Below are 19,143 nucleotides of genomic sequence, written 5' to 3' on the forward strand. Positions count from 1 at the left end.
AAGCCCTCGCTCCCCTATTCCCAGTGACCTTCTCCAAATCAAGCACCTCTCGGCTAAAATAACTTCGGTGACTACGGTAGCCCTGAACTGCTACTTCCCCAAAGAGAGCAGAAGTGCCGTGCACTGGGGGAGCTGCTTTCTTCTCCTGAAGCCCCAGGAGGTATCAAAATGGACCACAAGGCCTGGCTGGGCCACGCCTGGGCGTCATGGCACAAGGGAGACCCACAGGGTGTATCCAGAGATGGAAAAAACGAAATGTCACCTCATCCAACTCCCCCAAGTAACAGGTGGGGAGGCCTGAGCCCACACAAGGAAGAGGGCCTTGGGGCGTGGCCAAGTGCAGCAGCAGGGGCGTGGGCCGGCCTCGGAGTGCCCACCCGGGCCCTCTCTATTGATGTGTTCCCCTCCGATCACTGGTTTCCGGGAGCAGCTGCGGAACAGCTGTGCAAACCCCCAACAGAAATGCACGCTGCACGGATAAAGAAAGCTAATGACTCCCTTATTCCCCAGCCCCAGTGTGTCTACAGGCCGAGGACTCTCTGTCCCTAAGAGGTGCTTTTCTCGTTCAACAAAAGAATCCTTCCCATGCTTTCTGAGCACTCAGAAAATTAGGAAATGCCGAGCACTGGGCAGAAGTTCCTCTCTGGGAGAAATCAAGACTGAGGAGCCTCACTGCCCAGCTGAGGGAGTGTCCCCGCCCACCCCAGCCCCGTCCATCCTCATCCAATTCCAGCCAGAGGTCCACTCAGGGTACGGCGTGCAACTGTGGAACGTCTTTTGAAAATGCGCTCTCCTCGTATGGACCCAAATGTGTGCATCAAGTCGTTGGGAAGGAAGGTAAAAGGGACTTTCACCAGCCAGACAGAGAGAGGCCCTCACAAGTGGGGAGTCGTCACCGCAGAGAAAGTTCTAGAAAAGCTGTCTTCAGGAGCAACATAACTGGGACAGGACTGTGAAATGAACCCCTCTCTTTTATTCCCCTCCTTTCTGACAGAGCCCCGGATCACGTCTGCCTTTTCAGCGTGGGACAAGGCGCCAAGTGTGCGGGCTCTCTGGTCCCGGCAGGTGCTGGTAAGGCATCTGTGTTGTGGAGCACAAGGAGGGCGGCCTGTATGACAGCCCTGTTTCCACGACAGCGTCCGTCCAGGCATGTGTGCCGCTGCCGCCACAGCGGGCCCACCGGGGGTGTGGGCATCCCCTCCCTTCTGCCTGGCCTCCGCTCCTTCCGAACTCGTCGGGGGAACTCCCAAGTGTCCCCACGGAAGCAGGCAGCCGGCGTCCTAACCCCACTTCCTGGAGCGCCACCTGTATCACCTGCTCACCTGCACGAAAGCACCGCCAGCGGCTTCTGTGGGGCGCCAGCCGCGTGGCACGCGCCAGCCCTCCCCAGCACCCACCAGCTTCCCTGGAGCTGAGGCTAATCATTCATTAAGAGCCAACTAGGTTGTTGCAACCTCTGACAACCCGGCAGGAGGTCCCGGAACACAGGGGTCGTCTGGGGGTCCGACGAGCAGCTGAAGAGGTGTTTGGGGGCCAAGACACTCAGAGCGCTGATCAGGGTGTGGCCCTGCCAGTGACCGGCCGGTGGCCTTGGTCACGCTGCTACCCTCCCTGGTGAGCTGGGTCGTTTCTGCGACCCCTTCTTCTCTCCCAGACGCCTGTCACCCTTCTTGACCCAAAAGAATTGCTCTGCAAACCAGGGTATCAGCCAGGAAAAAAAACAAGCTCCCCCTGACCCACTAATGCAGGGTAAGGACACAGGGCAGAGGGGCCAGGTGACCCTGTAAGCAGGGGTTTAGGACCAGGTGCCAGCTGCCATGGCTCCGAACTGGAAGCTGGGGAGGAGCTGGAACTGCCGGCGGCCCAGGAGCCTCCATGGAGGCATCACCTCTGTCCTGAGAAGCTGCCCTGTGGCCCCAGAGGGGCCTCCCGCCCAGCCCATCTTTCCCTGCCCCCGAACACTCACCCGATCTCCCTTGATGCCCATGTCTCCTTTGAAGCCCGGAAAGCCGTCTTCACCCTGCACGGGGGACCGGAGAGCGCCTCGGTCTGTATGAGAAAACCCACCGCCCAGGCCCCCCCACCCAGAGCCTCTGGGCCCCAACACCAGCGCCAGGCATGCTGGGTGGAAGATTGTCGGTGCCCGACCCCCTGTCCCTTGCAAGATGTGCTCCTGTCAACCCTTTGCATTCTGCGGTTCTGGCTGGCTTTGCAGCCTTCAGTGGGAGCGCTGCAGCCCTGGTCACCCTGTTTGAGCTCAAAAGCTCTGCACGGCCAGGCGCTGGGCAGCCCAGCACCCAATCTGTCAGCATCCATTTCTCGGAGCATCTGTGTCTCGTTCAAGCATCACCATAGGCCCAGTAGCGGCGGACGGGCAGACGTTTGAGTACGGGGAGCCAGCTGAAAGAGCCCCCAAAGGGAACGGGACTACTGCGGATGGCCTTATGGGTGGGGGCGGGAAGAGCTCTCTGGAAGGGACAGGCATCGCCCGGAAGGGTCTGGGGGCGTGCGCTGTCCTGCCTGCAGGCTGGGCCAAGGACGAGCAGGTGGCCGGCGTCTCTCAGTTACCTAGTCCCGCATTCCACGGGGGAGCTGTACACATTCGTGCTATTTGTGAACCGGGGGATTCAAAATGCCAGTGGCCTACGGTCACTCACGTTCCCAGGGTGGACCTTCCTGGCTCTTGGCCAAGCCCCTGAGGGAAGGAGGGGACACTCACCTTCTCGCCCTTGGTGCCCTTCAGACCTCGGATGCCGTCTGCCCCCTGCGCAAACAGAGAAGTGAGCAGCCACAAGCCCGAGCCTCTACGGACCCCACAAAAAACGGGCCTGACCCCCAACACCAGGGGAGCCTGAGCGTCCCACAGTCCCCTCCCACTGCCCCCAGTCTAGGGAGAGAGAGCTCTGTGGGCGTGCGGGGCGTCGCCCACTGACACCCTGTGCTCTTCCAGAAACATCTCGGTCTCTCTCTCGGTCTCTGCTTGGGGAGCAGAGGGGGTGTGAGGCCTGAGCTCGGGCTCTGGAATCAGGCAGACGGGGTCAGGCCCCCGACGTGTGGCCTCTGACGAGGCCCCAGACTTCTGCTCACTTGGGAAGAGGGGGTGATGACAACCCTCACCCCATCGCTGCTGGGGGCAGGGGAGGGCACAGGAAGCCCTGGGACAGTGCCCGGCAAACAGCAGGTGCTCAGTGAGGGGAGCTGTGTGCCATCGGGTGATATTCATTCTCCATTATTATTAACGTATAATCATACGTTACGACGGTAACGTATAATCATACGTTACGACGGTAGCAATAATAATTACCACTTAACGACACCAGCCACTCCCACTGCCCTCATCACATCGGCTCAGGACGTTCTAATCCCCGTGACGAATAAGACTGTCAGGGCAGGACCAGCCCCCTCCCTGTCTCCCAGGTAAAACCACTCCACGCCCAGAATGGACTTGGCAGCCGTGCCCCCCACCTGCCAGCAGGGTACAGAGCCTGCCCCCGACTGACTGCCAGAAGCTTCCTCAGGCCACCAGCCCGCGGGGCCCCAGAGAGGCCGGGCCTCCCGTTCGGGTCCAGCTGAGGCTGCAGCCGGGTCCCTCGGGCTGCCAGCTGCCCTCTTGTAGCAAGAAGCGTGCACAGAATCTGCAATTCTGAGCCTTTTCTCTGAGGCCCAGGAGAGCTTAGAAAAGCTGTGGAGGGACAGAGGGACGGGGCCGGACAGACGCAGAGAGCTGGGCTTGGCCTGTGCCCATGGCTACATCGGCTTCAGGACAGAGGGGAGGCCGGTTACCCCGAAACCCTGACGCACTTCCAGAAAGAAGAGGGTAAGACGGCGTTGCTCAGATCCCTCCCAGACCTAAAGTTCCACCGTCTCATGACCCGCCCGAGGCCAGAGGAATGGGGCCAAGGAGACGAACAGACCAGGGTTTCCCAGCCTCGCTCCATCGCCTTCAGGGTCTGGATAGTTTGTTGTTGCGAGGCTGCCCCGGGCAGTGTAGGGGGTTGGACGGCCTCCCTGACCTCTGCCCTGCCCCTCCAAGCCGAGACGATCAGAAATGTCTCCAGGCGTCCCTGGGGGAAGACTCTGCCCTGGGGCTAGAGCACCCATCATGGCCCTGGTGGTCCAGCGCTCAGGGAGCGAGGTCAGAGGTCACAGAACAGCCCAGTGGAAGGAGTTGCTGGGCCAGCGGCTGTGAGGGCACAGAGGGGGACAGGGCTTTCCCAAGGCCACCAGCGAGTGCGTGCTGGGGGACTTCCGCCAGCCCACCCAGCTCCTGTAGGCTCAGGGAGCGGCTGATTTGATTTGCCGACAGTCAAGCCCAAACAGAGCCCTGAGGAAGGGGCAGGTCAGAGGGCGGCCCGGGGGATGCTTAAAGGTCAGTGAGATCAAAGAGCTTGGAGGGGCCCCTTTCCCAGGAGGAGGGCAGGGCTGCAGTGGAGGGAAGCTAAGGACCTTGGTCTCTGACGGTGACACCCGGACTTCCCACCCCACCTCCGCTATCAGCGCCCTCCGGGGCTCATCACGCCACGGGCTCTGCAATCTGTTTCTCCAATGAGAAGAGCGTTCAGTCTTGCTTCTCCTTCCACCCTCCGCTTGCCCGTCTAGTGGGATTGCTCATATCACAGGTGAATTTAATCAGACCGACAAGCTAAGAGCGTTCTCCACAAACATCTCAGGGTAGACACCTTCCCGGCTCACAGAATCAGCACCACGCGTTGGCCGTGTACGGTGGCTGGCACAGGCTCCTTGTGCGACGGGAACTTGTAAAATAAACGCGCACAGAGCTCACACAATCGGCACAGTGTCTAAATCACCGCCCTTACAAACTCACGAGGCAGCATGTAGGGTGAAAGCCTGTTTCAGAGAGAAGCCGCCTGTCTAAGGGTCCTGACCTGGGGCATCTCTCTGCCCTTGACCTTGGAACATCCCAGTTCTGGGAAATGGACGTCAGAGCCCCTTGGGGGCCCTTGGGGTCAGGATGGGGTACCTGGTTAGGAATAAGCAAGTCCAGGGTTGAGTCCTGGCTTCTGCATGGATTTACGGGTAATCTGGGGTAAGTTAACTAAAAACTGAAGTCTTGGGTTCTGTGCCCTCCACACAGAACCCTGATGTGGAAAAATGCTTGAAAGTATAAAGGACCGTGAACGACACGGGGAGGGGACTCCGGAGCTTACGGGTGTGTTCCTGCAAATCCCCCAAGATAAACCAGATGTTTTATACATGTTCGTATATATGATACTTCGCATCAAATTCCAGTCATTTTGAAAGAAAGACCCACCCTTAGCTTCCCTGTGGGTGGGAAGCCTGAGACTGAAGACACGGCAGCATCTCCACCCCGAGAAAGAAGGGCTCTCCCCACACACACCCCTGGGGGCACGTCCCTCTGCGTGTACGCGTCCAGAAGCAGCATCACTGAGACCGAACTACACAGCTCAAAGCAAACCCAGTTAGCTCAGGGCAAACAGACAGGGCCCTGTGTCTGGAGTATTGCTCTGGACCTCTGCGCCCATTTGACACGGTCCCGGGAGCCTTTCAACACGCTGTGAGTAAATGGACGTCTCCCACGAACGCGTCTCCCAACAACAAGGTCTGCCCAGATGTGATCGGCCTGGAAGAAACAGCTCCAAGCATCCCAGGAAAGGGCGCCCAGCTCGTCACCTGGGCTGAGATCCACTGCCTCTGAGGGCCTCCAGAGCAGCAGGTCACTTGGCAGGTGGTGATAGTAAAAGGAGGATGGGGCAGAAGGGTGCCGCCCCGTCCCGGCAGACGGCCACCACCGCGTTGCTCGCGCTGTCCCAGATGCCCCGGGGAGCGAGACCTGCTCCACTGCAGCCCCTCCTGGCCCCGCGGGCCCCTCCCTCACCTGCTCCGGCCCACATTCTGGGCCCCAACCTCCCAGACCAGGGCCACCCCAGTTTTGGGGCAGGAGGGAGGTCAAAGCACAGAGGAATCTCTAAAACCGGCCCAGCCGTGCCCCGCAGTCCCGACCTTGACCTCCAGGAAGGCCTGAGGCTGTGAGACCCTCACCTTGACTCCACGAGGGCCTGGGTAGCCGATGGGGCCCTGGGGGCCGGGCGGACCCTGGAACCAGAGGGGAAAGCGCGTTAGGCCTATCTCAGGTGGAGGGCGCAGGGCTCACTCTGGGCCACCCCCTGCATCCTTCCAGAACAAGCCAGAGAGCTTGCCTGCCCCTAGCACACTGCCCTCTCGCTCCGGGCAGAACGGATGGACGTCCCAGGTCGGACCCGCAGGGGGTAGGCATGCGGGCACTGCCCAGCCCCACGGGGAAGGCGCGTCCGCAGGGGTGTGTCAGGATGGGTGAGGACAGGGCTGGAAGCCCCTTCTGGACTGGAGATCCCAGAACGGGGGCGGGGGGCAGCCCTGCCCATCCCGCAGGAGATGCTGGAGGGACCGAGGGCACAGCCGGTACCCACCTGGCCTCCCTTCTCTCCCGGAGGGCCTTCTTTGCCAGGGTGCCCCTGTCAGGAAAGAGAAGGCTGGCGTGAGTCAGTGGACTCTGGGAAAGCAGGCCTGGCCATGCCCCAGCTTCCCTGCAGCTGTCTTCGAAACGGAGGGTCAGAGCCCAGGTCCCTCCCATTTCCTCCCCACCCCTCCCCACAGTGGCTTGGTCACCCCCAGTCCTTTAGCCCCAACCTCGGCTGCTTCATCTGTAAACTGGGAATAATGCCGGGCCCCGGCAACAGCAGAGGGGAACGTGCTTCAAAACCCACAGATGGGCTCCAGGCCCCACTGTGCACCAGTGTCCCCTGACTCAGCCACAGCCCAGCCGGCCCCCAAGTGCAGTGGGAGGGGACAGTGACACAAGGGTGTTTGTTCAAGGCCACCCAGCAAAACCGAATCGGTGGCCAAACAAGGACAGTGAAGTGGGACCAGACCTCCCGGGTCCCAACGCACCCTAGGTCTTCAAAACCACCCCCCCAGGTGACACAGAAGCTGAGTGCAGGGGAGAATATACATTCTACCCCACAGATGCAGAGCTGAGGCCCCGCGCGGAACTGCTCACGGCTCCTTGGTCACTGCCCCCTCCACCCTGGCCCCCATCAATTCTATTCTCAGGAACTTGACCTTCTCTGACTTTCTGACCCAAGCTGGTGACTAGGTTCAATGCCTCTGAGTTCACGAGCCAAACACAGATGATAAAAACAGAAACAGAAGTATTCATTATCCGGAAATACAGTTCTACCCCCAAGGATTCCAGTAAAGAGAGGCCATGTGGTGTGGTAAGAATGCTAGCAGGGCAGGGTAGGGCGGTCTGGTTCTACTCCTGGTAACACCCAACCCGCTGTGTGACCTTAGGTAAGTCACTTGCCCTCTCTGGGCCTCCACTTTCGAGTGTGTAAAATGAGAGGGTGGGTTGGCTGCTCATCCAGCTTGATTGTTCTCAAGTTCTAGGATGCTACTTGTAGAACACAGCGGCACTGTGGAGACCCAGAGCTCATCAACTCAAGCAAATGACATGTGTGTGTTCTTTTCAATTTGTATTAGTCGTGGACTGGATCTGATGCCATTGCAAACAGCCTATCATGGTGGCAACGTGACGGGAAGGATGCAGAAGTTCCTTTGCAGGGTGGGGTACCCCAGGGAGCCCTTGAGGACACTTAGGCACCGGTCGGACCACGCCAGCTGCCCGGGCCTGGAAGGGACACACTGCCTGCCATCCCCCTTCCCAAGACGAAGCTCACGGCACCAGCAACCCAGGCCGGCAGGGCTGCACCCAAACGGTGCCCAGGAGAAGATGCTGCCCTGGGAGGGCTGGGAGGGAGGAGGGTCCTGCTCCTTTTGCCATGTGGGCTCTTCATGGGCCTTTTTTACAGTTTCCATCAAACCCAGAATTTTTCTGTGAAGGAGCTGAGGTGATGGACAGCTGTGGTGAAAGCCAGGCCCCAGAGACACACACGGGGGGCAGACCCCACATCTCACTCACGTGGGGAAGAGGGCTGACCCCTTCACGTGGCAATGACTTCACTTACATGGTGGCGGTAAGAATAGACCTGATGACAGTGTTTTGGAAGAGATAAAAGAGAGGGACTGATCGTCACCATGATCACTGTTTGTTTGTTTGTTTTCGGCCATACCAGGCGGCCTGCAGGATCTTAGTTTCCTAACCAGGGACTGAACCTGTGCCCCCTGCAGTGGAAGCGTGGAGTCTCAACCACTGGACCGCCAGGGGAGTCCCTGCCATGATTACTGTTGTTTGAATCAAGGCCAAGCTTCTTAAATGCATTCTCAGTTGTAACTTTCTGGGCATGAGAGTCACTTTCTGGGGGGGGAGCACAAGGCTCATTTATTTTAAATGTTTGAACAGAAAAAGATGGAGAGGAAATACATCGAAGTCAGAGCAGCCGTTTTCCCGCCGTGAAAGGCCGGGCCGCTTCCACCCTCCTTTCTACTCGCTGGCCTTGCCCCAGTATTCTATAACCAGCAAGACTCTGTAATGGAAAAGTAATAAAACTTAAATTATGTGTATTTGATATTTTTCTGATTAAAAAAGCAATATATGTTCATTGCAGACAAATGGAAAAGTAATAAAGCTTAAATTATTTGTATTTGACATTTCTGATTACTAAAGTAATATACGTTCATTGTGGACAATTAGGCAAGTGGAAAAGAAAATTAAAACCCTTCATAACCTCACCACTCATAGCAACGGTGGCCAAGGGTGTGATATAGCACAGCTAATCTATTTTCTCTGCATATTTGCATGCAAAATCGGCATCAGAAGATGTATTTTTAATTTACTGTTATATCGTGAGCATTTCCTCATGTCACTGACTATTCATTGGAATTCAATTTTTTCCTGGCTCTGTAATATTCCCATGAGCCGTGATTCATCGCCCGCATCCTTTCTGTGTGCTGCCCAGATCAACCTCACGATGTATTCCAGATCATCGAGTCTGCCCCGAAACCCCTCACACTTCTCAAAGTCTCTGAAATCTCTTTCTTTCTTTCTTCAGCCCAAGCCACGCCAAAGCAACACAAAGGGGAAAAGGAACAAACCCTCTCTTTCAGGTTGATCAACCATGGGATGCCTCTGGGATACTCTGTTAAGGAGAGTATTTTTAAATCTTCTGCTGCCTCCCGATTCACCTAAGACAGGGATTCCGCTCCCCTCAGCCTGCAGTGTTGACGTTTTCCCTTTTTATCTCTTGCTTTGAGCACCTTCCGTGTTGACCCGGCACAACCACACTCCCTTGGGTCCTTCATACACTCATATTTTAAAGTGTGATGGTTGTTTGGGGAAGAGAAATGGAGAGGCAGCCTCCTGGCTCCCTAACCCTCTTAAAGGTCCCTCTTTCCCCACAGAATCTGAAAGGAAACTGGTGACCCTTTAGGGACCCTAGTGACTGGAGTTTCAATTCAGAGAGAGGGATTCCAGGGTGGGACCAGGAAGGTCAGGGAGGCAGGGGCCGTGTAGGCACCGCCCCCTCCCTGACACGATGCACTGAGGGAAACGCCCCATTGACACCCAATACTGCAGAGGATGAACAGAAAAAAATGACTGGAAGGATGTACATTCACCTGCTATCAGGGTTTAGCCCATAGGAATGGGACCAGAGGTAGTTTCCATTTTGTCATTTTATTTATTTTCCTAATTTTCCAGAAGAAAATATCTTATCATTAGAAAATGCAATTAGGTGTCAATGTAAGTGAGAACACATCAAAGACATACTGCAAAATATTCATCTCTTCATATCCAAACTCAGTCCAGGAGACTGAGTCCCCCAAAGCAGTTCCAGCAGGAACGGGATTGTAATCTGCTGGGTCAGACAAAGACGGGACAATGGGTGACGCGTGATTCACGGGACCGAAGGATTCTCAGCCGTGAAAATGGAAAGACACCTTCGTCCTTCGCCAATCACCAATCACCAATTAACGGTTGACAGACTGAACTTCCTTGCTTCGTTATAAATACTTTCGCTAATCTCATTTTCTGAAAAAGGCTCTCTATTCGGCATCAACTGGATATGCTAAAAATAACCGAAAAACAAAAAAACCCACCGGCAACTCACACAAGGGGGGTGGATGCAGATAAGCTCACGCAGATGGGCCCACACCCAGCGTTTGTCACTTCCCCGCCCCTCCCCCTCACAGCTTGGCCACAGATGGATTTGTCCCTCACTCCCTATTTCTAGGCAGCATCTACTCAGCTCCACAGCTGCGTGTTCACACCCCTCTTCTCCGTGCGTGATGGCTAAAAATACACCCGGCACTGGTGACACACACGACTGCTCGGAGCCCAGCCCAGCCCTCCGTAGATTTAAAAGTATGAGGCTGGGCTCTGATCACAAGCATCAAACCCCAATAAATAACGGCCGTTCCTACTCATGCAATCACCACCCTCTGACTGAACCACGTTATGGAAAGTGTGTCCAAAACCCAGTAAGTAATTCCTGAGCAATCGAGCTCGCCGTCGGATAGGTCTTCATCGAAGGAGCTGGAAGAGGAGACGGGGGCCACGTGTGCATGGCCGTCTCGAGAGCGAGGGGAGGGGCCGTTTGCCCAGATTCCCAGTGCCCACCCCTGGTGGACATGGGCAGGTGGGGTGTAAAGGGTGAGGTGGGCAGTGGTACTCACCGGGGGTCCATCAGCACCGGGCATTCCTGGGAGGCCTGGTTTACCCAGGGGGCCCTAGAACAAACCACAGACTCCATGAGCAGATGCCCCAGGGATCCCCTCAGCTGCCCACCCTCTCTACAAGCCCCCAAAGTTACTTTTCAACGTTTCTGCTCAAAGAGCATTTGTTTAAAAAGGTTGCTCACGGGCACCCGCTCCCACTGGTTACAAAGCTTCCAGCCACGGGCAGCACCCAAAGGTAGTGGACCCTTTGCTGTTTCCAGAGCCTTCAGTTTTGCTACCGGAAAAAAATCACCCGCCAAGTGAAGTCAGGAGTTCTCCAACAGTGGCGGCCAGGGGCCATGATGCACTGAGAACCGCCCCTTTGAGGTCACTCTGCCGGTGCCGCCCCAGGTGCTGAGTTCACTGGACACCTGGGGCTGAGCCACAAGATGTGCAAGGACTCCGGCTCCGGTTCTGTCCCCGGCATGTGGACTCGGGGTGCCGAGGATATATTTAGGGTTGCCAAATTTAGCAAGAAGAAACAAAACAAAACAAACAACAAAACGAGATGCCCGGTTAAATCTGGAATTTCAGACAACACAGTTCAAATTTAACTGAGTGTCCCATATCTGTTTTTCTTCTCAAATCTGGCAACCTTATACATGGCTAAAGAAAGAAAGGAGGGAGGGAGGAAGGGAGGGAAGGAGGGAAGGGAGGGAGGAAGGAAGGAAGGAAGGAAAGAAGGGAGGGGGAGGGGGGAGAGAGGGAGGGAGGGAGGGAAGGAAGGAAGGAAGGAAGGAAAGAAGAAAGGAAGGAAGGAAGTGGGGGGAAGGAAGGAAAGTGGGGAGGGAGAGAGGGGGGAGGGGGAGAGAAGAGAGGGAGGGAGGGAAGGAAGGACGGAAGGACAAAGGTCCACACCACAAGCTGGTGACCAGTGCTCCCAATGCACCCCACAGGCAAGCACCCCTATGCCCAGCTCAGCCCACCTACCTTTTCTCCTGGAGGTCCGATTGCACCCTGGGGGCCTGGAAGACCCTGGGAGGGGAAAGAGTGAGCAGGAAAGGTCAGGGAACTTTTCGACTGACTCAGAACCCCTCCCTGCCATCTGTCCATCTTCCCCCGACCCGCTCCCTCATCTGGGTGCCGACCCCATCCTGGGTCACCTGCAGGCTGCGGGGCCCTCGGGGCTGCACTCAGCGGCCGCTCACGCCCCGGGCACTGCAGACCTGCACCTCCCACTGCCCACAAGCCCGCCCGGCTCACTCACCTGGGCGCCTGGATTACCCTGCTGTCCCGGGGGGCCGGGCTCTCCCTGGGGACCCTACAGGAAACACAAGTTAGGCACTGAAGGGGGCTCTGGAGGGCGAGCAGGGGGTGCAATCTGCTGTCGTGCCCAGACGGGAAGGCAGGGGGCCAGAGCCAGGCCCCGCCGGGCCGGAAGCACATGCCTGTGTCTGTGCAGGCACGGCAGACAGCTGGCCAGGAGGGGCAAGAGACAGGACCTACCAGAAAATACCCCACCCGCCGAAAATTCCCAAATCCTCACGCCAGCTAAATTCTCCCGGGCCCTTAAAAGAGACGCATGAGACCCCTCTCTCTCTCAGTGGGCGCTGTCACAGCACCTGGCCAGCACCAGCTTGCCACGCACAGCGAGAAAGAGGCTTCCCTCCACACCTGTGCTGACACGGTCGGGCTCTGGATGGAGCAAAGCACCGACTCCGGGATCTCACACGTGCTCTCCTGCTGGAGGCCTGCACCTCGTGGGGCCGGGGCTCAGAGTCTGTGCCCTCCCTGTCACATCCCCATCTGGTTTTGGTGGCATGGATCCCCCTCCCCTGTCCCGAGCAGCTGGGAGTGAGCCCAGGGGTCACCGCCATGAGACCGGGGCACGGGACCCCCCAGACTTACCACATTGCCTTTCGGGCCTGGTTGGCCATCCATTCCCGTCACACCCTGGATGAATGACATTGAAACAAAAGATACTGAAAATTAACAAAGCTCCACAGGAAAAGTCCACTCAACACAGCTTGGTCCCTGCCCGCAACGTCAGAGGACGCCACACCCTTTGAGGGAGGGGAAAGGCTTGATCCCGAATAAACCCCGAGATTGGCTAGGGTTTAGCGGGGCTGCCAGGCCCCAGCATCACGTGGGGCAGCCCTGAGCTCTCGGACAGCTGGGCAGAGGGGCCAGCCCTGGGGAAGCCACCCCCTGGATAGAGCCCTGCCAGAACCACGGTCTTCTGTCTCCCTCCAGGAGCTGCCAAGATGCTACTGGAAGTGTTTTCAAGGGGGGGAAATGGGCGTCCTGGTGACAGAGAGAACCCTGCACCTCCACCTGCAAGCCCACACCTGCCGGGGCTGCCTCCCACGGGTGAGCATCAGGGCCCCACAGACACCCAACGCGAACATCGGGCAGCGTGCACAGCCGTCAGTGCGGGCAGCTGCCGGCAGGCCCGAGTGGACCACAAGCTGGGGGCGGGATCTCGAGGGCAAGGATGGGACAGACACGCGAAGGACTTACAGGAGGTCCAGGAGGGCCTGGGGGCCCCTTCGGCCCCAGCAGACCACGAGGCCCCTGCGAGAGGAAAGAGCAAGGAAGGTTCAGACTCGGCCACGAATCCCAGCCCCCTGCCCCGTCCGCAGCCTCCCTCAGCGAATCCTCTTCCCAGAGCCTCTGCTCCTGAGGCAGGTCTCCCGGCCTGCGGCCAACTCAACTCCCCCTCCTCCTCTGCTTCAACTCCTCACCGCACCCCAGCTCTCCGCCCGGGCTCTCGGAACCAGAGGCAGGGCTGGCTAGAACTGATAGGGGCTCAGTACCCGCTCCCTGGCCGGGAGGGGCATGTGTGTGGGAACCGCCCCACGCACAGGGGCAGGGGCCACAGAGCGGCCACTACCTGCCAGGGGAAGGACCCACATCCGGACGGCTCCCTCCCTCCCTGTCAGCTGGAGAGCTAGAGCCTTTCAAGGCACGGCGATTTCGAGTGCCTTTAATTTTGATAGGACCTTCTCAGACGCACTAGAAGAGAAACCCTTCCCACGTTCATTGCCACTTAAATGTTCCCTTCCTTCTTTTAATACCTAGTCACGTAAATGTTTTTCAGAAGTTAGTAACCCAGAAGGCATCGCCTAGACCCGTGTTAAGGGGGAAGCTGTGTTGATGAACCCCCATTGTGGCTAACCAGACACCTAGGGTGTAATTTAGTCCCAAGCGGAGGTGCAAACGCCGACCCCGGGCGGGCTCTCCTCCACACGGCGCCTGCAATATTTCTCCTCAGTTAACGTCCCCGGATGTGTATGGCCACGTTGACGTGGGTAACAAAAATGAGATGTTTGAAAAGTAACAGTAAGTGAAAAGGAATTAATGTCCTTCTGTCACTGAGGAAATCTGCTCTGGTCTTAAACAGAAGTCAGCTTAGGTAAAGAGCTTTTGGAGGCCCGGGTGGGAGCACCCTATTGGAGGACTCTTTATTTGGAAAATGTAGCCATCAGAAAGTGTGGCAGGTCAAGTGACTGCCCCTGGACACCTACCCTGATGGACCCAGGACACCCAGCATCATGGACCCTGGACACCCAACATGGTGGACCCTGGGCACCCACCATCGTAGACACTGGACACCCACCATCATGGACCCTGGACACCCACCACGTCTGTACCTGGAGTCCCAACCACGACCTTCAGGGGCAAGGGCTTCCTCCCTGGCAAAGGCTCAGGCTGACTCCTTAGCACTGTCCACCCACCTCACCCGTTCCTTTCCCGGGAGATCCCCAGATTTGTGTGTCTCAAGGCTGAGCCCCTCTCGAATCTATGCTCTGAGTTGATCGATCCCTGATTCTGGCCAGAGCATCAAGGAGGAGACACAGAAGCCCACCCAGTCAGTGGACTTACAGGCTCCCCGGGCAGCCCTCTGGGACCGACTTCTCCATCGTCACCCTATGGGGGAGAAAAGAGGCAGGATTTTAGCGATACGCCATAAAACCTGGACACGAGAGAGACAATTTTTCCTTCATCCGTGCAGGATTCTTTGGCCTGGGGCTGCTTCAGCATACGGCAGTTACTAGTCCCTGCGCCAGCAGGAGAAGCCCCGAGTGTCCCCACTCCCAAAGGCTGCAGGTAAAAGGCGAGGTTTGGGGCTCACAAACCACAGCCCCCGTGAGGGGAAAGCTGGGCAGGAAAAAAATCAACGGTTACCCGACAGGTAAAGACATGGATGAAAACTAGAATGGCAGAAACTAGACAGAGAGAGATGGCAGATAGGTAGAAAGACAGCAAGATAGAGAGAGATGATGTATAGATAATAGATAAATAGGTAGAGGATAGATAAATAGTAGGTAGGTAGCTTGATGAATAGATAATGGGTAGATAGATCACAGATAGATAGATAGAGATAAATAGATATAGATAGATGACAGATAGACAGGTGATAGAGATAAATAGATGTAGATAGATGATAGGTAGATAAGTGATAGGTAGATAGAGACATGAATGATAGAAACTGGTGTAGGGCAGGATCCTGAGAGAATCACCAGATGCCCTGGGCCAACCCCAAGGGGCCCCTAACGTCTTAAACACAGACAGGGGAGCAAAACCAGGATGAGTCTTTTCCTTCTGGCTCTACAAGGAAAGCTGCCTTAGCTTGCCTGGTTCACGACCAGCAGCTGCTTGTTCACACCCCGCTTCTCTCCATCAAGGCACTGCCCCCTCCTCCTTCCCTCAGCGCACACACGCACACACCCCGTGCAGGCACGCGCACGCACACACGCCCACTCGCAGCGCACATGTACACACACAGCCCTGCACGCGCGTGTACCTGCATGCACCTCCTCATTCCAGAAGCACAGACATCTGGGGACCCCCTCCCCTCTCTCATCTTACAGCGGACCGTGCAGGCTGAGGCCCCAACAGGAGACAGTGCCCTGATGATGCCACAGCCCAGGAGCTGTCAGGACAGGCATGCCCCTCTTTCCCAGGTACTGGGGCTTCTAAACCTGTCCCCAAAATGCCCCTAACGCCCGAAGAAACTGTCTAAGTGACTGGGGCGCACGGAGGGCTGTGCTTCCGTCTAAGGACATCGCTTGGTCTGCAGCCCCACCAAGATGCACCTGACAGAACCAGGACTCGGGGCAGAGCCCACCTGAGCGCCCGACCTAGCCCAGGCCCTGACCTTGGATGGCATCACCGCCCCTCGCTCTGTCCACACGCTTCCCTCACCTTGTCCCCACCTCCAGGGCCAAGGAAGGTCATTTTCTGGACTCTCTGCACCTCACTCCTCACCCCAGATCCCAAGCTCCGCCACTCGCTGCCTCTGGCCGCCCCTCACTCAGACACGGAGCTTATCGGCTCCCCCAGCATCAAGGTCTGAGATCTGCTTCTACAGGAAGGAAGTCCTCTGTGGCCATCTGTCCACTCCCATCAACTCCCCTCCCCCCGACGCAGGTGCCGATCACTGCTGCCAGCATCTTGTACAGTTTTCACCGAGCAGACGGGCAGCAGGTGTGGCCCACACACGGCAGGATACGTACCCTTTCTCCGTCTTCCCCTGGAGGTCCCGGAGGGCCGGAAGGACCAGGGTCGCCCTGGGAAGCCAAGCAGGGTCAGCGTTAGGCCCGCGGGCAGACACGCACGGCTGTCTCAAGCCCCCCATTTCGTCTTTCTCTGCTTCTGAGACTGAAAATCCCAACCGCCTCCCAAGACTTTCCCAGAGTCACAGAGGACCCCTTTGGAGACAGGGCCTCCTGGCGTGACGGGCTGCAAAGCTGGCTGGCAGGACTCTCAACCCGGGACTCGGTGTCCTGGAGGAGGGTTGGCTGGACCGGCACCCAAGGACCGGCGGGCACCCCAGGACACCGAGGCAGGGTCTGAGCGGCACCCTACTGACCTCTCCGTGTGAAGGAGGGGCACACCCCAGCCCCGCACCGCCCCCTGAAAGGGCCACCACGCTGCACTGTGAAGGTCAGCGCTGGTCCACCTGACACCCCGCAGCTTCAGACCCTGCACACCATCGGTGCTCAATACGTGCTCATTGTCAGTCCCGCGGATTGGCCCTTCCCTCCGGTTTCCCCATGAGTGTTGGAGAACGTGGGTGAAGAAGCTTTGGCTAAGGCACACGAGCCGCTTCTCAGGGCGGCAGAGACGTGACGGGTGACCCTTCTGACAGAATCAACAGCGTGTGTGTGTGTGTGTGTGTGTGTGTGCGTGTGTTCACGCATGCCCAGGATATGCCAAAACATGAAAGAGGCATTGTCTACATCAAAGAAAACAGGTTAAGGGCTGCAAAGAGCATCTCATGGGGACACATGGGATGGGGCAAGATAACAGGCGGGCCCCCGACTGCAGCGTGAACCCCGACCCCCATCCACGGGGCGGTCACGTGGGACCAGCCCACCTCCTAGAGTCGCCCCTTTAACGGTGAGAAGGGTCCTCGGGTCCCAAAAGGGCAGCCACTGGGTTTCCTGAAGGTGTGGAGGGCCCCCTAACAGAGTGGGTTTCCCACGGGAGCTCCACATTCCTTGCCTCATCCACTCGAGGGGGCCACTGGCTCTTTCGCCATCAGCTGCGGGTGCGAAATCGGCTCTCCTTGGGCTGACCTTCCATCCCCAGGGATGTCACGTCCAAGTCCACTGCCCCAGCCCCATGAGGCTCACCAGCGACCACTTTGGAATCGAGTGCCCAACCCCCCAGGAAGCCTAAGGCTGCCCAGAAGGGCCTCCCGACAGCACCTCCCCCAGCAGCTCCCAGAGAGGAAACACTCACCCGGTGGCCCTTCTCTCCCGGCAGCCCAGCCAGGCCATCGAAGCCGCGGTCACCCTGCGAGGAGGACAGAGGGCAGCTCAGCCCGTGCCACACGGCCGCTCCACCTGCCTCGGGCCACAGTCTACGCGGCGCCTGTGCACCCGGGGCCCCAGGACCCCACGGAGGGGCCCCGGCCGCCGCCCCATCACACATTCCACAGCCTTGCGTCCATAATCCCAATGCTTTTCCCCAAAATACCAACAAAGGCTGCAAACAGAGAGATGGCCTCTGTCCCAGAGCCACAGACAGCGGCCTGGAGGGTCCTGAGACCTCAGCGTTTGGGGTGATGGCTGCGAAGTCGGGGTGTGTGTGTGTGTCTGTGCGTGCGCGCACCTGCTGTCTGCCTGTGCCTCTTATCACGACACCCTCGGGGCTCAGAGTGCCGCCCGCACACAGCAGGTGCGCCTACCCCTCTGGCGGGTGGCCCAGCTCCGCCCACCCTCGGGCACCCCAGCTCCCCGGCCAGCCCTCCTTCTGCCACCCAGGTGGCCCCCTGGAGTCTAGCTCCCCGCCTCGTGGGTGTTGCAAGCCATGGGGGATTGAAGTCAGGAGAAGACTAGTTCAGGCTTGAATACTTTTGCTGTTGAAAGAAGGCTGTAAGCTACCGGGACAGATTCGGGAACCCTCTCCTCCTCCATCACCGCACGTCCCTGAAATCCAGGGCCGCTCGTTCGCTCAGCACTCACAGGAACACCCGAGGGCCGATGCACGCCAGTTACCGGGGGAGCAGGTGCAGTGCCCCGTGGAGGGTTTGGGGACCCCTGAGAATAGCTGCTGTCCCCACTGGGGGTTCCTCGCTGGAGAAAGTCAGCACTTCCTCCAGCACCTTGTACGGGCTTTAGACGAACACTTCCAGGGCCGAGAAGGAAGGGTCGACCAGGAACAGCGGGAGTTTCATCCCAGATTCGGGGACAGAGGGATGGGCACACCGAACCTCCGCAGCCAGGAGGGGCGGGGCTTCCTTGGGCTCCCGCGGCTGCCCTGGGGCACACGCACACGCCTCAGCTCCACGGCCACCCACGCATCGTCTACTCGCTCCCTGCAACTCCGAAGAGCTCAGACACCCCAAATCTCGGCAAGAGGACTTCCTGCCCCGTGGACTTGTGAGAGACCCATGAAATTCTCCCCACCAGCCCCTGCGTTTGTGTCAACGTGCCAGAGGAGCTGACCCAAACTGAACCTTCCAACCCCCAAGGTCGTACCCCCGGACGAGGGCGAATGTCCGAGTCATCACGTGTCATCACAACCGTGCTGATGCCGTGGTGACGCTGACCGAGGAACGGGCACCAGGAGGCGGCGGGCGGCACCTACCTTGGGGCCAGTCTGTCCAGGCATGCCTCTTGCTCCGTCGCTGCCAGCTCGCCCCTGGAACGGAGCGGGGCAAACTGTCAGTACGCAGGAGTGGCCGGCTTACCGAGACCTCTGAGCGAGGCGTCCTGTGACACCAAGCGGAGGTTTCCACAGCCCCGGGGGGCCGGCTGGCCCACAGGACCCCGATCCGGAGTCCCGGCTGCCGTACGCGGGTTCTGGTCTTTCCGAGTCTCGCCATCCTGAACCTTGGAGCGGGGCTAACGCGCTTGCCCCCGTGTTGCTGAGGACGTGGTATGCACGAGACGGTGTGACGGGGGGCGAGCGAGGGGCCGTGTGGGTCCGTGGGACCCGCTTCACGACCCGGGAGAGAGCCCGCCCCTGACAGCTGCACATGTCCTGTCCACCAGCTGACATCAAGGGAAAGCCCAGAGAGCCACAGGGTGAGAGAAAGCATCTGGTTAGTGCGATGGA

General features: G+C 58.2%; 1 protein-coding gene across 2 annotated transcripts in view; it reads right to left on the reverse strand.

Moving 5' to 3' along the window:
• The window catches only part of COL5A1 (collagen type V alpha 1 chain), a 161,424-nt gene that overhangs the window by 50,557 nt on the left and 91,724 nt on the right, over nt 1-19,143 (reverse strand). For both annotated transcript variants that reach the window (XM_065879585.1, XM_065879586.1), the window contains exons 17-29: nt 18,673-18,726; nt 17,323-17,376; nt 16,092-16,145; nt 14,458-14,502; nt 13,093-13,146; nt 12,481-12,525; nt 11,840-11,893; nt 11,563-11,607; nt 10,591-10,644; nt 6,429-6,473; nt 6,022-6,075; nt 2,720-2,764; nt 1,967-2,020 (exon numbers count right to left, since the gene is read on the reverse strand). In XM_065879585.1, coding sequence (XP_065735657.1) covers nt 1,967-2,020; nt 2,720-2,764; nt 6,022-6,075; nt 6,429-6,473; nt 10,591-10,644; nt 11,563-11,607; nt 11,840-11,893; nt 12,481-12,525; nt 13,093-13,146; nt 14,458-14,502; nt 16,092-16,145; nt 17,323-17,376; nt 18,673-18,726 — 657 coding nt within the window. The remainder of the gene's footprint in view (nt 1-1,966; nt 2,021-2,719; nt 2,765-6,021; nt 6,076-6,428; nt 6,474-10,590; nt 10,645-11,562; nt 11,608-11,839; nt 11,894-12,480; nt 12,526-13,092; nt 13,147-14,457; nt 14,503-16,091; nt 16,146-17,322; nt 17,377-18,672; nt 18,727-19,143) is intronic.

The sequence above is a fragment of the Phocoena phocoena genome, chromosome 6 (assembly GCF_963924675.1).
Source record: "Phocoena phocoena chromosome 6, mPhoPho1.1, whole genome shotgun sequence".
NCBI lineage: Eukaryota > Metazoa > Chordata > Mammalia > Artiodactyla > Phocoenidae > Phocoena > Phocoena phocoena.